The 21,125-nt window shown below is 33.2% G+C and overlaps 2 protein-coding genes across 4 annotated transcripts; both read right to left on the reverse strand.

Moving 5' to 3' along the window:
• Positions 1 to 215: 215 nt before the first annotated feature.
• LOC110820134 (DUF1336 family protein (DUF1336)) lies at positions 216 to 5,796 on the reverse strand. Of its 2 annotated transcripts, none has more exons than XM_022049543.2 (10): positions 5,315 to 5,796; positions 3,785 to 4,069; positions 3,459 to 3,542; positions 2,501 to 2,992; positions 2,238 to 2,373; positions 1,979 to 2,141; positions 1,742 to 1,870; positions 1,216 to 1,410; positions 866 to 988; positions 216 to 580 (listed from the first exon to the last, which is right to left on the reverse strand). In XM_022049543.2, exons 2-10 carry the CDS (start codon positions 4,065 to 4,067, stop codon positions 467 to 469), a joined length of 1,719 nt encoding a protein of 572 aa, XP_021905235.1. In that variant the 5' UTR covers positions 4,068 to 4,069; positions 5,315 to 5,796; the 3' UTR covers positions 216 to 466. The 2 variants fall into 2 exon arrangements, with proteins under 2 accessions (XP_021905235.1, XP_021905238.2); XM_022049546.2 differs by lacking the exon at positions 5,315 to 5,796 and adding an exon at positions 4,470 to 4,806.
• Positions 5,797 to 8,861: 3,065 nt separating this feature from the next.
• On the reverse strand, positions 8,862 to 13,975 carry LOC110820299 (transmembrane protein (DUF872)). Of its 2 annotated transcripts, XM_088217128.1 has the most exons (5): positions 13,720 to 13,975; positions 13,228 to 13,346; positions 10,757 to 10,800; positions 10,185 to 10,486; positions 8,862 to 9,161 (listed from the first exon to the last, which is right to left on the reverse strand). In XM_088217128.1, exons 4-5 carry the CDS (start codon positions 10,462 to 10,464, stop codon positions 9,082 to 9,084), a joined length of 360 nt encoding a protein of 119 aa, XP_088073254.1. In that variant the 5' UTR covers positions 10,465 to 10,486; positions 10,757 to 10,800; positions 13,228 to 13,346; positions 13,720 to 13,975; the 3' UTR covers positions 8,862 to 9,081. The 2 variants fall into 2 exon arrangements, with proteins under 2 accessions (XP_088073254.1, XP_021905440.1); XM_022049748.2 differs by lacking the exon at positions 10,757 to 10,800 and having other exon boundaries at positions 13,720 to 13,969.
• Positions 13,976 to 21,125: the final 7,150 nt, after the last annotated feature.

Here is a 21,125-nt window from a genome sequence, read left to right on the forward strand (position 1 = left end):
TATATATATATATATATATATATACTAATCAGAATATAATTTTGGGATGAAAATACAAAAAGTCAAGTCAATCTAATTGGTCCCTTGACTCTTTAAACTTGTTTCTCTCCAAATATGATAACAATGAGCACATTGAACTTCTTTCCGAACAAAGATTTTATGCAGAGATTATCAAAATAACATGTTTGCAAATCCTTCGACTGTTGCATCCAGGATGGTCCAAAAGAAAATTTTACCCTTATTAACTTTATAGTATATAGCTTGATAATATTACATATACATTGTTATTTTTAAGTGATAAACAAACATTTCATTCATAATATTTAGGGGACAAAAGAATTTCTCTCTTTCTCTCTTTGTTTTTCTTTTCTTTTCAATTTAAGTTACAGCAAGGTCAGATTCGGTAAACAAAGAGGGTCTTGACTCTGGATCCTCCATCACATCAATACATGCATATACATACATTTCAGTCATCATCTAGGACCATAAGTGTGGGCATTTGCCCTTCATCCACAAAACCAATCTTGTTCAGTCTCAGACAGCAAAGCACTTGCTCCGGCAGTTCTTCCGGCTTTTGAGCCTGTTAACAATAGATGTGAAAAGGGGTGGGTTCAACCATGGATTAGTGAAGAGGATGAAGAATCAGACTAGAATTATTCTTGCTTGGCATACATAATTGGTTATTAAAAATCCTCGTTATGCAGAAACAGAAATGAATTCCGCACTAACTCTCCAGATATCATAATTATTAAGCTTTTCTTTTATTTATAAGACCAACACGTTTCATAGGGACAAAAAAGAAAATCTTTCCGCCTAAAACTTACAACATTATTTCAAATGATAGGCACGGATGCTGGTGCTTTACCTGGATGGTTAAGCCAAGATCAAGAACTCCGTTTTTCAAGCGATCTCTAAATGATTCAAGTCCCTTCCTTGATATATAGCTGAAGCGGTGAATGTCCAAATCAATCTCAAAGTAATTAGGGCCCTGCATATGAGAGAGAGAGAGATAGCTATTTACCCAGCAGCATCTTATAACAAAAATGACAATCACAAAAGTCTGTTCGACTGATTAACTTAACCAAGAAAGGTAACGAACTAAGAACATAAGATCAAGACAGATCTCTTATCTTCCAAGCTACAGACCAAAACAATTTCGAATTCAGAGGTTTAAACATGTAGGATGCTTAACTTATCATCAAGTTTGAGCTTTACCTTATAGAAGTTATGTTGAGGACGCGAAAGAACTGGTTTTTCATTATAGGCATTTACAAGCTTCTTTTCAGCAGAGCTCAAATTTAGATCTTCTGGATTCACCACCCCAGCCATGATCTTTAGTCTTTCTCTGAAAGGAACAGTGGAATCTTTTGCAAAGCCTTTGACCTTTTCCATCTCATCGTTGATCAATTTCTGTAGAAAGAGAAAATTCCAGTGAGACGGAACAAGGCAGAAGAGATGACAACTGAGTCACTACTCTCGGGTGTCTCAATAAGTTCGTCAAGAAAAAAAGAGATAAAGTAACATGAACTTCACTTCTATGAGTGAATTTTGTGCCATTAATCTGATTATTGAAGCAGTAACCTAACAATCTAATCCATATTTACATAATAACTCAATCACTCATCCAAGCAATAGTCTCTATTACAGGCTTATAGTAGAAGTTTAAAACAGTCACCATAATATAGACTTAAAACAAAGCCTCTAATTCAACTAGAAGTAGGTAAATTCAAAATGGCATTACCTTGATGCTCTCTTGATACTGCACAGAGATATCTGTTTCAAAATTTTCAGAAACTTTGAAATAAAGGACAAGACTCATCCCTTCACCATCACTATCGCCAAGAAACATTGCGGCAGGATAAGTGGGCAACTGTGAGAACATGAGAGGACATAGCATGAGAATATGCTACTCATAAGCTTTTATTTTTAATAATTCACTTGAAGAACTTGCAGTTCCTACAAGACAAGTTCACATTACCTGTATGTTGACAATTAGAAGAGGAGGAACTTTTGTATCAGCTTTGACATTTGGAAGCTCAAGATGCTGGGCAATGTGATTTATCTTTCTTGGGCAGACAAATAAATCAACACCAATTGGAGTATAAGGACTGCAACTTGGAGCAGGGGACTTTCGCTTATCTCTACACAGCAGATCATTTTGCAATTACATCCATGACAAAGAAGATAAACTGATAAGATAAAAGCTGCTTGTTGTGAAACAATTGCAGGAGGCATACTTGAAATAAGTTTCGCCGCGGAGTTTAAAAGTAGACGGTGGAATCTCGCACCAACATCCTGGAGTTGGTTTCTCCACCGTGCAACGTGGAATTATAAATCCTGCTCTGGGACGATACAGAAATCTCTTTGATGAACCTGCAATACGAAAAAACAGTTTCCCAAGAATAATCAAGACCTGAAGAGCAATGTGATATACATCAACAAGGATAAAAAGAAACTCCATTAAACTGTCGACAAGAAGATGAAAGAATTGAATACATACAATGTTCTATGGTTTCTTCCCCATCACATGATCTCCTCTTAAATGAAAGCCTGTAAACTGCTGACTTCTTTCTTTGAGATTGTGGTCCCCTAGGTGAATTTAGAACCTTGTCGTTGAAACTTAGAGAAGGCATTAACCGGCTTAAGCTAGATCTCACAGCTTTCTCTTCAGAATCACATCTATCCTCTTTTACACCTTTAAAGCTTCCATAAGAGTGATCTAAAACTTTCTTCCTGTTGTTGCAAGCTTGATCGGCCTTCCCCAAGCGCGAAAGCTCATAACCTTGAGTGGTAATGAGTGAAAATGCATTTGGTTCCTTGAATCCATCTTTGCTAAAAAAATTTTCTGTTTTACCTCCATCTATTTTCAGGTAACTTTCATGGTATTCTTCATATTTACCTTTTCCATCCACAATGCGCGAAGAGGTTTCATACTGAAGCACTTGACCACTCGAGATGTTTCCAACTGGGTTACCCATTATTGGAAAACCATCTAACATAAAGAGGGAAAAGAAAATTAAAAATCAAAGACAACGTGAGTCAGAATTTACTGATAAATAAAACAAAAAAATTTCACTCATCTAGAATTAAAGAAAACTGCTGAACGGCTTATTATTTTAACTGCTTCATGGCATAACAAAAACAGCTAAAGGGCCTACTGTTTATCAGCTTCATAGCATAATCAGGCTGGCAAAGTCCAAAATATGCTTTCCATATACATATATGTAAGTATTGTGCTTGCCAATTAGCAGCAGGGCCAACAATTCAGCAGAAGGAGAAAATAATCGCCAAATATCACATCCATCAGCCATTCTTTAGTTCAGCATCTCTTTGGAAACATCTAGAATGAGCGTAAGGGTTGTATTTTGGCAAATTGCATACTTATTTTCCTCGACAGGAACAATCGTTTCATCTTACAAACATAGAATATACCATCCAGTAGAAGTTGTTCTCATTACCTCCACTCACACTGATGAAATCGTCATCTGAGTCAGATTCCAGAATACTGACAGAATCAAACCAAGCATCTTCCTGGCAGATAACTGCAAGGAGAGACTGTAGAAGTGAATTCCAGTTCTTTTCGGCCATATAATACATAGTATATATAGATATGGGTAGAAATTGCGAGAATGCAACTTTCTTTCTTATTCTTTTGTCTTGACTTAGATTCTGAATCCAGAAAAATTTAACAAGGCAATACAATTTATCCCATAGCTGTAATCTATAACATCAACATAAAATTGCAAACTGATCTACTAGTTATGTTGTAATAAAAACTGCATACCATTTTGTTCAACTTGACTAAGGTACCACTGCAATTGAGTGAGATGGAATGTTGTGTTTGAAACTTCAGATCTTCTGCAAGCAGTGGTTGCACCTTTCTCAAAGTCCATGTGTACAAACTCACTGACAGAGATATCCGTCACACGACTTCCAGCATCACTAACCCTTCTCTTGGTTCCATCAGAGACACAACTGGAAGCCTTCCCAAGGCGTTTGGTGGATCTGTGACGGCATTTTTTACGTGGCTTGATTCTTTTTGAGTGTGTAGAGACACAACTCCCCATAACTGTAGAATACAAGATTTTGACAAAAAAGAAATATGGTTTTCTTTCAATCAAAAGATGGCCAAAATTAAGATGTAAGCATGTATTAAGCATTAAGAAACGAATTATATGAACAATGATTCACAATAAGAATTTGGAAAGATAACAAAACAAAAGTCCACCCTCCAAGCAAGCTAATAAACAAAACATATGTTAATCAAGACTCAAACTTGCAATGTACATCCAGATACATGACGTAAACCGGAGAAAGGAAACTGGACCAGTCTCCTTAATGGTCATTGTAATATTCTTGCCAAGACATATCATAACATATTCAACAAGTAAATAGAAACGAAAGTAAAAGCTGTAAGAAAGAAAATTTTCCAAATAATAAAATAAAATTACATATTAAGAAAAAGGAACCTTGCTCCTTGAAAAGAAAATAACTTTTTGGAAGGGAAGAGAGAAAGAAATGAAGAGAGCCCTCTCTTCTCTTTTGCATAGAAGCTTATTTTCACCTTGAGAAGAAAAATAAAAAAGTGGGAAAGTAAGGAGAAAATAAGGCTAAGGGTCCGCATCCAATGAGGTAAACAGACAAAATTATGAACAGGATTTAATGAAATTAAATGATATTTGTAGGCATATATGAATAAATAAGCATGCATACAGATATGTCCACATCAAAGAGAAACAAGAAAATGCTCAAATCACAGTCCATAATTCATAGAGAACTACACTGACAAAAAGAAGACAAGAAACGAAGATGATAAAGATTAATTTAGATTCATGGCATGTGAATAGCTCTTCTATTTATTTTATTTTTTTAAAAAAGATACCTGTTAAAAGAACAAAAATAGTTTTGATAAAAGGGGTCAGATTTTGAAGCAAAAAGATAATCAAGATTATCCAAACAAAGTTTTATTATTCTTCTCTCACTACGAAAAACAGAGCTTTATTATTAAAAAGAAAAAAATAACTTTATGAAAAAGCTCCAAACACGAATCCATTCGCGGAAAAAAGAAAAAGAATCAATAAAATCAACAGAGACAGGAATTCAACACAAGCAAGAGAGAACCAGAGGTTATGCATTTGAATGATAGGAAATCAACAGTGCATTGCATGATTGAAAAGTTAAACAAAAGCCCAGAAATACTAAGGGAAGTAAATCGGTAATAAAACATGAAAACCTCAAAACTGAACAGGAAAACAAAAACAAAAAAAAAGAAAAGAAAAGAAAAAAGAAGAGGGAAAAAACGATGAATCCGAACCTGAAGATGAAATATAAGTCTGTGTATCTGCAAATCGGATCTCCCACTCTCCGCAACAAAATCAATAAAAGCCCGGAAAAGGACAGCACAGAGAGGGGAGGAAGGAGCAATATAATCTAGCTATCTATTATATATATACGTATATATAGTGGGTCCTTAAAAGTCGGATCCGGGCATGGAAAGTCGGAAACTAGAATTCCCCTGTTGTAATTGTTGGGTTTCTAAGAGAATCCTCTGTGATAAAAACCCATGAATGCCTGAGAGGATAGACGTGGAGAAAGGAAAAAAAGAAAGAGAGCAATGACTAAGAAGAAGAAAAGATTGGATTTTGTTACAATTACGGTTTGGAAAAATCGGTACTCTTAATTAATTACTTAAATTGAAATAGTTAGTAATTATAATTGACAGAGGAGAGAGAAGAGAACTGCTCGTAATATTCTGGTATAGATAACTCATCTCCATCAGTGTCTCACCATCTGCTTCGCCGTCTTAAATTTAGCAGACTTACTTCGCACGCAGGAATCCTGTTGTCCCTTTTTGTCTCCCTGCCGCGTCATCGTCCTTGTTATTTTTGGCTTAAAACGTCGTCGTCTTCTCTCTACTTTCCACTTTTTCCTTTTTAAAACGTCATCGTTTTATCTCTCCTTTCCCTTCTCTTTTTAAAAGCTCCCACGTGTTTTCGTGCCTCTCGCAACCCGCAACTTCCTCATCGCCATTTGTTTTTTGTCGTTTTATTGCATAATTTACAGTTGTATTGTTAATTAAATTTTTTTAAAAAATAATTTTTTGGTAATTAGCTTTGATAAAATTATTAATTCGTTTATATTAGTATTTTGTAATTCTTTTTTTTTTTTTTTTTTTTGAAAATTTTATAATTTATTTAACTTTAGAAATATTTATATGGATAGATTATATATTCTTGAAGATTTAATATATTTATTTAAAATAAAGAAAATCAAATCATGTAATGCTGAATTATGGTAAACTCAATTTTGCACAAATTTTTGTGTGCATATTACTATTTTAGAAGTTTGGATTCAGTAAAAGAAATATTTACTACAATATTGTTTTGTGGTAATGTCCTCATTACTTACAACTGTACAATATATTTATTCATATATATATATATGTTATGTAGACGTGCAATTTCTTTTTCGCACAGAAATTCCAAATTATAAAAAATAATGATGAATCGAAGCAATCAAAATTCAAAACGTACAGAGTCAAAAGTTGGGGGGGAATGACAATAAAATAAGAGTCAACATTTCATTTTCCTTCATGATGATATTATGTCCTGCAACTTACGAGAAACACTGTAGAAGTTGAGGAATGATAAAAATTTGTACTTGTTTAATTAAAGTAATGAAATTCAATATCTTTTCATTTTTTATTTTGAATTTTAAATAAATTATAAAATTCTAAACGTTTTGTTAAAATTGAATTGAATTGAATTATTACATTTAGATAAGAGTACAAAATGTATTTTTTAAAAAAAATAAAAAGTAGTCACTTTTAAATATTATTATAGTTAATTGACTTTTTAGAAAAACTAATAATAATAATAATAATAATAAAGAAAGAAAGAAAGAAATCTGAAAAAGTAGAATTCACAGGATGAATGTGAGTGCAGAAGTTACAGGTTATGGCCTGGTGCATGTTCGAGTTATCAAGGCAAAATCACATGGAAGCTGAGTGGAAGTAGGTTTATTATTATTATTATTATTTACAAGTAAATAAAATCAACTTATGTGTTTGACCCATTCCTAGGAGATTACCAAGATGCTTCAAAAACCTATATATATGTATGTATGTACGTACATAATTTATGATGTCATTGGAATTTGGTGTTTTTCTTCTTTATTTTATTCAAATATAATTATTTTAGTTCAATAAATTAATTAATTAACCATAATTATTATCAAGAACCTGACTAGCCAGCCACCTTCCAACAATAAATCACAAATTAATTAAATTTATTCTTATCCATAATGATAGACCTTAGAAGGCTCTCGTTAAAGATTTATACTACGAATTATATAAGTATTGTGGATTTTTTTTAATAATTAAGTGTTGATGTTATAAATTATTCACAAGTTTATATGTTTTATTACTTTTTTTTTTTTTTTTTTTTTTTCTAATACTAATATAATTATACCCATTCTCAAAATGTGTGGATGGTATGTGTTCCACTTTCCCATTATAAGGTAGGTTACAATACATGTATACATATATGTATATGTATATGTATATGACACGTATTGCACATAAAATTATAAAATTGTACGTAAGGGGACTTCTTCTTGCTCTATCAAGATTTTGAAAGCAAGGAAGGCATATTTTGAAGTTGGTGTAATGCATCATTGATATTAGAAGTGGGGAACGTGCATGCTCCTAATTATTTAAATTCCTAGTAAAAAACAATTATTCAATTTTATTTTTTTTTTAAATTTTATAAGTAATATTATATTGTTTGTCATGGCCAAATCCCTATACAATTGATTATTATATGATCACCAACACAAACTTTGGTGTTAATAATAAAAATATAAATAATTTAACTTCAAGAGTAATAAAATTTGAAATATTACAGTCCATCAATGCTGATATCATCTCCTATTAATAATAAGATCAAGAGTGGGCTTCCCACATGGACTTCTTTCCATTTTTGCCGCATATTGGGGAAACTTAATTCTCATGCATGCTATATATATATATTTTAACTCTGTTCTGTTCTGTTCCCACGCAATTCATAAATCTTAAATATTTGAGATGTATAATTTAATCATAATTTGAACAAATTTCACATAATTTATCTCACTTTGTTCATACTTCAGCTCCATTATAATACGGTTGTATTTTTACTTGGTGGAGAAATCACATATATATCTAACTTAAATTGGATATTGGATTGATTTCAAACTATAATGCCCCACGTATTTAAGCTTTTATCAAAATTACGTATATAACATATAATAATAATAATTTTAAGCAAGTAATTTTAATTTAAATCTTTTAATTATTATTATATATAAACACATTTTTATTATTATTATTATTATTATCATTATTATTAAGCAACAAAGTTAGATACAATGCCTATGCGACTGGCAACATCTCCGCGATCAAATTAAAACAAAAAAAATGTAATAATTAAAATAAAACTTCTTTAATGTGATTATGAAATTAAATATTGAAGATTTTCTAGATGGGATACACTCTATGCTTCATCATCCATTTCTATTAAAAAAATAAGATGCTCATACAACATTTGATAACTCTTCAGAAAAAGCTAAATCATCACTCCGTTAGCTGAATTACTACTATTTTTTTTTTTAATCTTTTTATATATAACTCTTACTGATATAGTATAATAATAATTATAATAATCATTAGATATATTAATTCTTAATTTTGATTACCAATTTTGTTAATGAAATTCTTTTAAAACCAAAAAACATTCCATTCAAAACACACACAGATGTTTATTCGCCGGTGTTGCGGTTGGCATTATCAAGGTCCTGATCCATTATAAGAAAATGCAAGATGCTTATGCTTGAAAGAACAACCAATTTATAGAGACATGATTTTCTATACAGATGTTTCAGGTCTCTCAGTAAAAGTTCCACATAACTAATACATTCTATGATTCTCCTTAAAATTCCCAGTCAAAAAGTTCCCCAGTTCTATCCAACTTTGAGTGAGAACTGATGTGTTCTACACAAAATTGGTAAACCCTATATCAGAATAACATAATGAAGGCAAATGCATCAGTAAGAAGGAATCGAAGCAAAGTGATATCCTGCAGCACCTCTCCATGAATAATATGCTATCCGAGTCTCATAAAAACCTACAACCATGAATTTTAAACCAGTGAACTTTCCCCAATCAGTTTCCTTTTCTACTAAGTTTTTTCAAATTAAAAAAGAAAACAAAAAGTGATCTCCTTCTGCAGATTTATCATTTATAAGTACTAAATAAAGATGTTAAAACTGTCAAACATGGAGTATGCACTATGCACCGAACAAGTGAAAATCTGAGAGCTATAAACCCAAAAAGCAGAATCAAGAATGCTTTCAGAAATGCCCAAATATCTCAACCAATGATTTATTTTATCTGGATATTGTTAGTCCACGGCATCAAAAGTAAAAATTTGTGCTACCTAAGATTCCAGTATTCATATATAGAAAAGTAAAAAAAGAAGTAACTTATAAAACGGTAAAATATCCTAAAAGAACCAATGTTATTAGGGTCCAGATAATGAGAATATCAGGTCAAGGAAATCAAATATTCTAGACTCAAATTGAGTTCCATGAGTAACAGAAAAGGTTATGCATTCTATCACTTAAATGTATATGTAATGCACAAGAGCTCCTCCAAGGCCCAGATATTTCTACAAACCAAATAATACTCATTTCTGTTCCCTGCCAACTTCCTAATAACCTAAATGGTAACAATAGTACTTGCTACTGGAAATCTTCACAACCACGTTTCAATCTCATGAAAGTTCTTGCCTTCTAAAGCTAAAGTTTGAAAGAAAACTTTTCTGTGAATTCTTTTCCTCAAGTTGCCAACAACTTTATTTGTACAGTCAGCCAAATGCTAAATCACTTTGTGTATGACAGCTCTCCTACCGTTCTCATTTTCCGTGCTACCAACTCCATTTTTAGATTCCTTCTCTTAAGTCTCACTAATTAACCTCACAATTCACAAACGCGGGAACCATCCTTATTAAAAGGGGTTTCAAAGTCATGACCATCCAAAAGGCCAACCTAATAAATCCATTATTCAGCGGGTGGAAGAAAAAAAATGCAATTCAGGAAATGAATAAAAAGATTTAACTATAGCAACAGGAACTCGTGAACCAACATACCTGGAAGAAACGTGAGAATTCCAAGGGCTAGAAGTCCAGAAGCCTGAGAGTTTTCTCCACCCATGTGACCAGTAAAGATGAAGAAGGAAAGGAAGAGGAGAAAACATCCAAGAACAAGCAAGAAAACTGCAAGGGCAATGGATTTCCATGGGATTCTATCGAGTGACTTTGGGGTGTAATCAAAACGAGGGTCATATTTTCTCCCTCTACTGTTAACATCATATTGACCATCTTCATCACCAGGAAGCTGACTGTACCGTAAATTTCTCCTAGATGCCATTTACTTTGACGCAATCAAGAACCTTGAAGATTGAAAAGAAAAAAAGAAATTAATTAATCAACTAACCCTAATAACACACAGATGGAGCAAAGTATTAACTGCTTAAATTAAACTAAATTAAAGTGAATGTTTGCACATTTTACAGTATTAAGCAAACGAGAAATAAGATCGTGAGAACAGAATTATAGAAATAATGAGGATTAATGAATGGGAATAATTTGGTGAGAGAGCCAGTCAAGAAAGAAGCAGAAGGTTCTCTATGTTTACAGGGCGCGGGGAGAAAGGAAAGTACCAGAGAAGGAGACATCCATGAGTTTTCTTAGTCAATGCATTGACCTGGACAGTTGATTTTTGGTCCATAATCAGTTCATACATGTAAGAAATATCTGTCACACTTGGCAGTCAACAGAAAATATTTCCAACACATTTTATTTAATGGAATCCACAACAAAGAACAAAACTATCATCACACCTGCAGGTATAATCTGATAGTTTTTATCATAGCAATCATAAAATCCAACTGGATATAGTTCACACTTCATTTATTTAATGGAGAAAGAGTCGACAGAAGGGAAAAAATTATAAAATGGTCAGAGGGTGGACATCTTCAGCATTCTTGTTTTCATCCTATGCTCATTAAGGCTCTACATTCAGGTATTTATTCTGCTTTCTGTTACAATCTTTATGTTCTTTAACTGGTTCCTAACCCCCCAATCACTTAGTCAGTCAGGATTAGGGGTTTCCAGTGATTTCTGTTAAATTGGTTGGACCCCTAACTCTTGTTCACTTTTACCCACAACAAACAATAAGCAGTTTAAATTGTTGATATTAGAAAATTCTCTACATAAAAAAAATATGTTAGTCTAAGAAAACCAGTAAAAGAATACTGACTTGAGTTGTCTCAATTGTGAAAAACTAAGCGAACCAGCAAAACAATAATGAGTTTAAGTTGTCCCAATTATAAAAAAAAAATTACTAAAAATTAATTACGAAAATATGCAGGTTTAAGAATTATTTTTCATTCAAAGAATATTTTCTCCACATAAGCATAGAATATTGAACATGGCAAAAGTCAACATGAAACATGTTTGAGTGATTGCAAGATGTCGATTGCAACACAATTAAGTCCCCTATCTTGGTAAATCTACTTCTATTTCCCAATAATCTTTTAGGCAAATTACAGTTTCATTCCATTTGTTTTGGGCTTATTACAATTCAAGTCGTGAATTTTTTTAATAATTCAGCCCTTGTAATTTGGTTTTCTTCATTTTACATAAAATTATTAGCTTTTAAACTATTCTTCTTGTCTTTCTCTAATTTTTATTTGTTTAACCTCGAGATTCTTGTAACTAAAAATTAGAGAAGAAAAAGAAAAATCCAAACCATGAAAGTTTTTATTCATAATTTAGTCCTTATAATTTGGCTTTAGTTCGTTTGAGAACCAATCATAGTTTTAACTTTTTCTTTCTTTAATTTTGATTTATTTCACCTTGAGATTCCGCAAGTTTGTATTTAGAAGTTCGTATCCATGCAAATGTCCTAGAAAAAAACTCACCGTCTAATGTAAGATGACAACAAAGTCACAGGAAAAAGTTTAACTAAAGAAAAAAGCTACAGAATTTGAATCGCAATAATGCCAAACCATAGGGGATGATGGTAGTTTTCTGTAACCTTTTTAACGAACCAAAAAAGGCAGAAATTCCTCTGAAATGTAAGACTTCGACATAAGCACAAAAGACAAGGAAAAGGCATATTAGGTTAAACAACACCATTTAGCTCTTAAGAAAGATAATGCATCCCTTTTTAGCGACAATAAATTCCATCGAAAATTGTATCTACGTAGAATACATCAAGCCATGGTGGTCAGTCAATTTCACGGGTCTTACAAAGAACTTACAGAAAAAACTGTACCAAAAGTGTTCCAAGCCTTTTAGTCGGGAAACTTACTCTGCTACTTCCCTTCTGAGTGATCTATTTATATGCTACTATATTTCAAATCTTGACTGAATGGGCAACATTAAGAACACAGTTTGAAGGGAAAGATCTCCTCACAAACACAAAAATAGGTTTTCTTTTCGTTTTCTGAAGGGCATGTTGACTCACACTCCATCATTTAGGTCTCAAGAAACATAGGCATCTCCTTTTGCGCAAGGACAGATTCCACTCAGGATTACATCCAACAGGAAGCTAACGTATCATGATGGAGCAGTAGATATATTACATAGGGATGGCAACAAGGATGATTCAGGAAAGATAGGGGATTAATCCATAACGGAATAAATAGTTTGAAAATATACAAACTTATTGAAGAAATAGTAAAGGCACAGTTGCTAACAACAAAAACTGACGAAAGGAGCAAACTCACAAACACAGAAAATGTAGACAACATTAGCAAAAAAAAAAAGCTTAAAAGCAAATAAAAGCAGCAATGGCAGTGAAGCCAGAAAACCAGAAAATTGAAACAACAAGACCAGCAATATCTGCGATGCAATCATGCAACGTATCCAACAACAAGATATCTGAAAGTAACAGATCCAGCTAAAAACTGAGACAGAAAGCACAGTCAAGGGAGACAAGAAAAACAGGTTTTTCATGTATAACATTCCAGAATGTTTGATAATTTGGAACTCTAATTAGCCACTTCTGGAATTTCTCGAGACACAATGCCCGGAACTTTAAAACACTTTATTTATACAATTCAAACCGCTTGATCTTGATAAATAAAGGGGGAAAGCAGGAAAAAAAGAAAACAACTATCTGTACCTGAACCTGCGCAGCGCGTTGCGATGTTGGATTAAGAACCAAACGTGAAGTAGTCCAGCAGAGTGAGCAATCCCGAGAAGAGACTGAAGCGGTATCGAGTAGGGAGATTGGACAGGAGGCTGTAAGAGACCAGGAGAGAAAACTAGCATGAAAAAAGCGCAAGTAGCAAAAAAGACGTTCAAAAATCACAAACATAAGCCTAGCATAGTGCCTATCAGATCAAGCTAGAATCATTAAATTATCTGGAAACCCTAAACAAGAACAAACAATTGCTCGTTCATTTTACAAACCCTAGCTGCACTCAATCTCATAACCGAATACATGTAAAGAAGAAGGTAGTATATGTAAGGTCAGAGAGACAAAAAGAGATGACTAACAGCGAAGACAAGAGAAGAATCCAGCAAAGGTAGAGAAATGAAAGTTTATCGAGAAAAATAAAAGATCAAATTGAGAAATTTAAGAAAACCGAAGGTAGGATTGATGGAGAAGTACCTGCGCATGAACCCGAGAGATTCAAGGGAAGAATTTTCTCAGTTTTGTTTAACAATTATGAATGGAAACTACCCCTCACATTTCACGGAACGACATTGCCTTCCCTTGTCCGATTGCTGGATTTTATCTTCCAAGATGGAATTTTGCTGGGATGACGAGGGTAACGTGGGAATTTCAAGGGTTTATTGTTATGACTTTTGACATATTCATTTCAATACCCAAACGTGTAATATAAAGAATTGGTCTTACTTTCAAACATTTTTTTAGAGTATCTGCATTTATGCAATGCAAAAAAACATATATAAAGGAAACAAAGCCATACCGGTTTCTTATTTTTTTTCAAAAAAATTATTTTATATTTAATATGATAATATATAAATATATAATAATTACATATTTAAAATTAAAATAATTTTTAAAAATATAATAATATAAATAACGGTAACATGATAATATATAATAAAAAAAATGTAATAAATGTTTTCTTTTCCTCTTCGATTTTGATAGGAAAACTTATTGTATTAACCGAGACCATTTAATATTTACCTAATTTTTTATAAAAATTTAAATAAAGATGAATAACTATCATATATAAATTTAATCCTCCCAATATTTATTTTAGTTTAAGTGAATATGAAAATTTTTAATTTAAAAAATAATTAACTAGTGGTGATTTGATTTTGGAAACCAAATTAATTTAAGATCTAAGATTATACTTATACCACTTTTTCTCAAAATCCAAAAAGAAAATTATTAACCCATCCATAAAACCCATTTATAATTCATCTGTGACCCAGTTCTTGAGCCAACCCATATTTTAGTTTAACATATTCTCTCATTCAAGCCCAATTTTAGTTTTCTAACTCTTGATTTTCTTAATATAATTATGTATGCTAGGATGGATATACATGGTAATTTTGTAGTATCTTCAAATTTACGTTATATATTTTTATTTTTATTTTTGAACATTATTATAATTTTCAAATATCATTATAGTTTTCGTGTATAAAACATGAAGTAAAAATAAAATATTAGAGTTTATTTAATAAATAAGAATATTTTAAAACCTATGAGACGTATGTTAGTCGTTACAAGTATAAGTATTTTTAGTATTTTACTAAATAACTTAATTTTAATATTACAGATTGTAAACTAATACGATATTTGTCTAAAAACATGTAAAATATCAGTCATGCAATTTTTTTGTTCATTTGTTGGTGCAAAATTGTAAACATTTCTAATTTCTTACTAAGCTAATGGTCATGTCAGTAAACGCCATCATATCTTTCTTTGTAAAATATTTGAATATATATGAGTACTTTTTGGACCTTTACTTTTGGATTATAGAATATATAGATAACTTTTGCGTTTAAAATTTTTGCTAAAGAATAAGGTACAAACTTTATGATTTTATTATTTTCTCCGCAATATAATATTTTTGGATTATATTTCATTTGATTTATTGTTAATTCAATGGACAATTGATTGACCTTGTGCAAGATTGATTTGTTTATGAGTTTTTAATTTGAGAGTGAACTCGTTTAATCTCGAATAATATTAAATTTTTAATGGTGCTTTAATTCGGCAGTGCACTTACTTGATCACTAACATACTTAATTTTTGTTAAAAAATAATCAATTGAAAGACAATAGAAAACTATTATTTATTGATCATTGAACGTTGTGAGTAATTTTGAATAAAAAAATCTTAATATATTGTCAATAAATGGGTTTTGTCAAATACATACGATAACTGCAGAGATCCTATGATTTTTAAAAAAATATGTAATGAATTTATATTAAAGTTACTTATAACTTAAGCTTGAGCACAATCTTTTGGTTGCCTAAAGATTTGAAAACATTACATCGAGGAAGATGTCTACTTTTGATCTTAGGAGGAAGACTTTGGAGACGAAGAGATTTGATCTTGCTTTTGTTCTTAAAGGCTTTGGAGAGATGAAACCTTAAAGAGGAAGAAGTATGCTCTTACTCTTGCTTTCAAGATTTTTTGCTACCTCCTTTATAATCCTCTAAATGTTCGGAAAAAAAATCTCTACTTATAAATGTGATAATTTAGTCATAGTTTATTTTAGAAAATATATGAATAATCATGGTGATAACACATGTCCATCTTGGGAATCTATAGTTTGATAAAAGATTATACATAATTAAAATTTGGTCCATGCGCAAATAAAACTAAATTTGTTAAAATAACCGAACAGAGTATAAATATATTTAGACATGGGTTAAGTTTAATAAAGTAATAATTGTATCTTACTATTTTTTTTTAGTTGCAAGAGAGGCAAAGACCTAAAGTACATAAGAGTTTTTCATGTACATCCGGTGCCAAAAGACACCCATGACATTATTCATGAGAAGTTGTTGGAGATCACCAGGCACCCAACCATGTTGATGGAGACTTAGTTGTAAGGAAAAACCAGCATTCGGCAACTAGTCCGCACATTTATTCCCTTCACAATAAGTGTGTTGAAATAAGTTCTTGATTTCACGAACAAGGGCAGCATGCGCATTCGTGCAGTTATCTTCCTTGGTAAGAAGACATATAACTAAAGAGCTATATATTTTTAAGATAATATTGCGGTGTCCGACATTCCAAGCGAGTTGTGCACCATTGAAAGCCCCCCAAAGCGCAGCCTGCATAACCAAACAACTACCAATTTTTCTGCTAAAACTCCCCAAGCATATTCCATTCTCATCTCTGATAAGACCACCACAGCAGGAGAGGCTGGTGGTAGCACAATATGCACTATTAATGTTTACTTTGACCCACCCCATAAGGGGTTTCTACCAAGCGATAAGGTCTTCAAATCTACGAGCCATACCTGGAAGAAAAAAAAGATTCATAGAGTTAGACATAAAAGTATAATAAAGACATAAGGGATACCTCCTTAGCTAGCTCATCGATACTACTACTATTCCCTGAGAAGATAGAGTTACTCTAGTGATTCTAAAGTTTTCAGCAAGTCAGACCAAAAGTCACACTCTAATTTTAAAATTTCTTGCAACAGAACCATCAATTCTTGAGATTCAACTTGAACCAATCATCTACAGCACCACTGAAAAAAGTAGTTTGGGCTTCAACATGAATGATTCGTAACCAAAGTAGTTGAGTCGTGCTACCTTTATGAAGGATATGGTCCAAATCCTCAATAGAATTGCCACATATACTACATCTCATATCACAGGTCATATGTCATTGATGTCTCTCCCAATTCATCAAAAGCTTCCCCTTCGCTACTAACCAAAGGAATGTACGCACACGCTAGTCTCTTAGCCAACGTCAAATGTCCGTCCGAATATGATCCTCTGGGTGCCGGTACTCACTTTTCAGAAGGCTATAAACATAACTAATAGAGAAACTTCTTAAGCTCGTCATAACCCAATAACAAGACTAAGAGATGTTATCATCCTTAGGAGTTTGCACCGCAGCCATCTGAAGTAGTGTACCCGTCGGCAATATATGATGTAGGACCTCCCAATCCCATTGGCCTGACGGTGTAACATAATCCCTGACACGCTTCTAGAGCTCTTGCTCTTTAATAGGTGTATAAGTTAGTAGCTTAAAAGGCTCCATATCTCCTAACCAGCAGTCCTCCCAAAACATATCATTTTTTCCATAACCAATAGACCATTTGATGCCAACTTAGAGGTCCGTCGCAAAATGGTTGAGGTTCTGCAAAAAATGGGAGGCTAGCCCATTGGACTTGTAACTCGAGAAAACCTCGACCATTTGTACTTTTTGGTGAGAATCTAAACCCAAAGAATACTAGGTTTAATAACTATAGTAAAGCCCAATTTCATCAAAAAGGCATTATTCTGATTATGGGTAGATCGAAGACTGCTTTCTCCAACTTCACAGGGCATACACATGTCATCCCAATTGACTAGGCTAGGTTTTCTGTTGCCATTCACTTATCCCCAAACAAAATTCCTAACCACCACGTCAATCCAATTCCACATGGCTTTGGATAAGGCCATGGTCTGCATGGCATACGCATGGATGATCATAAGAATAGACTCAGCCAAGGTTAATCACCCTGCAAAAGAGAGAAGATTAGCATTCCAACCGAATAGTTTCTAATTAATTTTTTTAAGAATGTAAAGATAAGTATCTTTATTGACACAGTCATGCAATAAGGGAACCCCCAAGTACTTTCCAAGATTGTTCAAGACTTGAAAATCCAAATTTTTACTAATACGACTACTCTCACCTGTATTGACATTGCGAGAAAAGAAGATAAATGTTTTATTCGCACTCATTTTGTGGTCTGAACTAGAACAGAAAACATATAATACCATCTTAATAACGTTGGTCTGATCATTATTAGCTTTCCCAAGAATCACTAAGTCATTTGCAAAAAAGAGATGTGACAGGGCAGGACCTTTTTTAACCAGGTGTATTAGTTTTCAAGTATTATTCACCACCAATTTATTGATATAATGAGACAGTCGTTCCATACATAACACAAAAATGTAGGGAAAAAGTGGATTGCCTTATCTAATACGTCTAGTAGGTCAGAATTCATGGGTCAAATAACCGTTCCACAATAATTGCATAGAGTAAGATGAGATACAGTGCATAATCACTTTGATAAGGTTAGGAGGGAAGCCAACATCAAGGATTGTGTCATCGACATACTCCAAACGGATACGATCATATGTTTTTTTCAGGTCAACCTTAAAGGCCATCTACTAGTCCTTGCCTTTCATGTTTCGCATCAAATGGACCATCTCTTGGGCAATAATGATATTATCTATAATACTCCGCCCTGCCACAAAACTAGCTTGGGTAGGACCAATCAAGAAAGACATCAAACTCATTCTCAGGTCTTGCCACTTTAGGGATGAGAATAATAAAGGTTTTGTTAATTCCAGCAGGCAACTATTCGCCTTGGAATATTTCCTTGTCCAAAGTACAAACAACGTCACCCACAATACTCCATTGACTCTGAAAAAAAGTCATGTGAAGGCCGTCGACACCGGGAGCCTTGATGGGGTAGATGCTAAATAAGACGTCATGTATTTCCTAATCCATCACCCTAGAGGCTAACTGTGCCACCATATCAACTGTTAACTTAGGAAAAGAGCCTCTAACGGGATACTTAGGGAGGGGTACCTCATCAGTCGTATACAATTGCTCAAAAAAGGAAGAGGCCATTGTATGAAGTTGTTCTTTGTTTATAACCTAATCATCATTACCATCTTTTAACATCCTAATTTTATTCTTATTCCTCCTTGAAACCATTTGGGAGTAGAAGTATTTAGTGTTTCTGTCCCTCAAAGAGATCCAATTGCATATAGATTTCTGCTTCCATAGTATTTCTTCTTGCAAAATCACCTCTTCTAATTCCTTCTCCAAAGTTTTTTCCAGCTCCTGAAGGTTAGTCGAATGATGTCCTTTTAACACCCTTTGGATCCCATTTAATCTCGTCATAAAAACATGTTTTTTCTTAATAATATGGCCAAAAACATTTATATTCCAATCCCACACAAACATGGTAAAATTGTTGATGTTATCTTGAAGGGAAAGATGGTTATGTCAATTCCTCCTAACCAAGTTAGTTAAAACAGGATGAGATAACCACTCAATAAGGAAGTAAAAGGGCTTGGAATTCTTATTGGGAGTACGATGGTTGTACAGGATGATTAGAATGGGTATATGATCTGATTAGACTTTAAAAAGATGGTAAAAGATGGCCTTTGGGAATTAGTTGCACCATCCTTGGTTACAAATGGCTCTGTCAAACCGTTAAAATAAGGTCTCACGTCGCTATGTAAAATTCGGGCCAATGTAGTCAAGCTGCTGCAACAAATTAGCATTAATAAAATGATTAAACGTAGAACAACCTTTTGATTGATTAGTGACACCTCCTTTTCTGTCAGTCGCTTTCAAGATAACATTAAAATCACCTGTAAGGAGCCACAAGCGATCGAGGTGTTACCCAATAAAGAAGAGTTCTTCCAATAAATCTTTATGTTTTTGGTAATTTGGACTTCCATATAAGATGAAAAGGAAAAATTTCTCCCACTAATCATTTCTTACTAATTATGGAGTGAATGAATTGACAATGATTGTATTTAATATTAATCTGAATTGACTCATTCCACATCAACCATATTCTCCCAGAGAACCCAATTGCTTCAACTCTATAAAACTATTCGAAATGTAGTTCTTAATTACTTTATTTGCTTTATCAACCGCCGTCCTAGATTCCAACAACGCCATTAAAGCATGTTTATGGATTTTCACGAAGGACTTAAAGACACACCTGAAGCCAGTTTTTGCGGCATCCTCACAATTCCACACCAAAAAAGAATAATCCATAAGATAATAATAATAAGGGAAGAGAAAAATGGCACAAAAAGTTATGTTTTATCTTCCTGAAGAGCATCACCTATGACTGGAATAAGACTCACATTTGCTTCGATGAACTCTTTGAGTTTTGTCATAAAGGGGTTGATCTTAACAAAAAAATTGGTTTCTTCTTCTCTTTTTTTGGTCGTTAGTTGCTTTTTATGCATCTTGTTGACCTTGATGCCCTTGTTGACCCATGACCTATCTGAAAATTTGGTTATCGTCTTAAAGTGATCCCTTAAGGAGTGGGGTGGTGGCATGGGGTAAAGTGAAGAGGTCAAGTTATATTCGTGATCTTGGGTTGTTTTATCTTCAATAATAACCATTGTATTCTTTGAGAGTTTCAGTGTAGTAGCACCTTGATTAATCACAAATTTTTTGTTAAAAGCTCCTCTCGCACTACGTGGGCTGTTATGACCTTTGGCCTTACTAATTTTGCTCATCACATTATTAATGGGCATTGCATGACCATTTATGGATGTTTCAAGGGCTAGCATGGTAGATTTCATGGCTTCAGGAAATACCATTACCTCCCACAACTAGCACCTTTTATTTCTTCTTTAGAGATTGCCTTTCAGCTGAGGTATGTATTTATTGAGAATTGTCTACGTTCATCATCCAATTGGGAACCAAGAAGTTCTCCCCAAAATTGGCGATCATATTAAACCTTGATTATTTTTTATTATTTTTCTTTGAAACATATGTGTTTTTTACCATTAAATTATTTTTATTTATTTTTCCTTTTTCTTCTCTAACGTTGAACCTATATCCAAGGACCATAATTTTCGTCTGGAACCGCTACATTTTTTTAGTTGTCGAGATTTATATTATAGGCCATGTTATATTCAATTTCCGCCATATCATTCTTCTTACAGTGGTTATTTAGATGTCCATAGGCTCCACAGTCAAAGCAGATGGTTAAAGCCCCTCATACTCCATCATTTGCAAGTGTCCATCAAACATAAGCTTAGATATGAGCGGTTTGGTCAGATTAATGCCTATTGGCAGTCAGGCGAACTTGCTTCTTTCTG

This window comes from Carica papaya, chromosome 1, assembly GCF_054855325.1.
Source record: "Carica papaya isolate Zhongbai chromosome 1, ASM5485532v1, whole genome shotgun sequence".
NCBI classification, from domain to species: Eukaryota; Viridiplantae; Streptophyta; class Magnoliopsida; order Brassicales; family Caricaceae; genus Carica; species Carica papaya.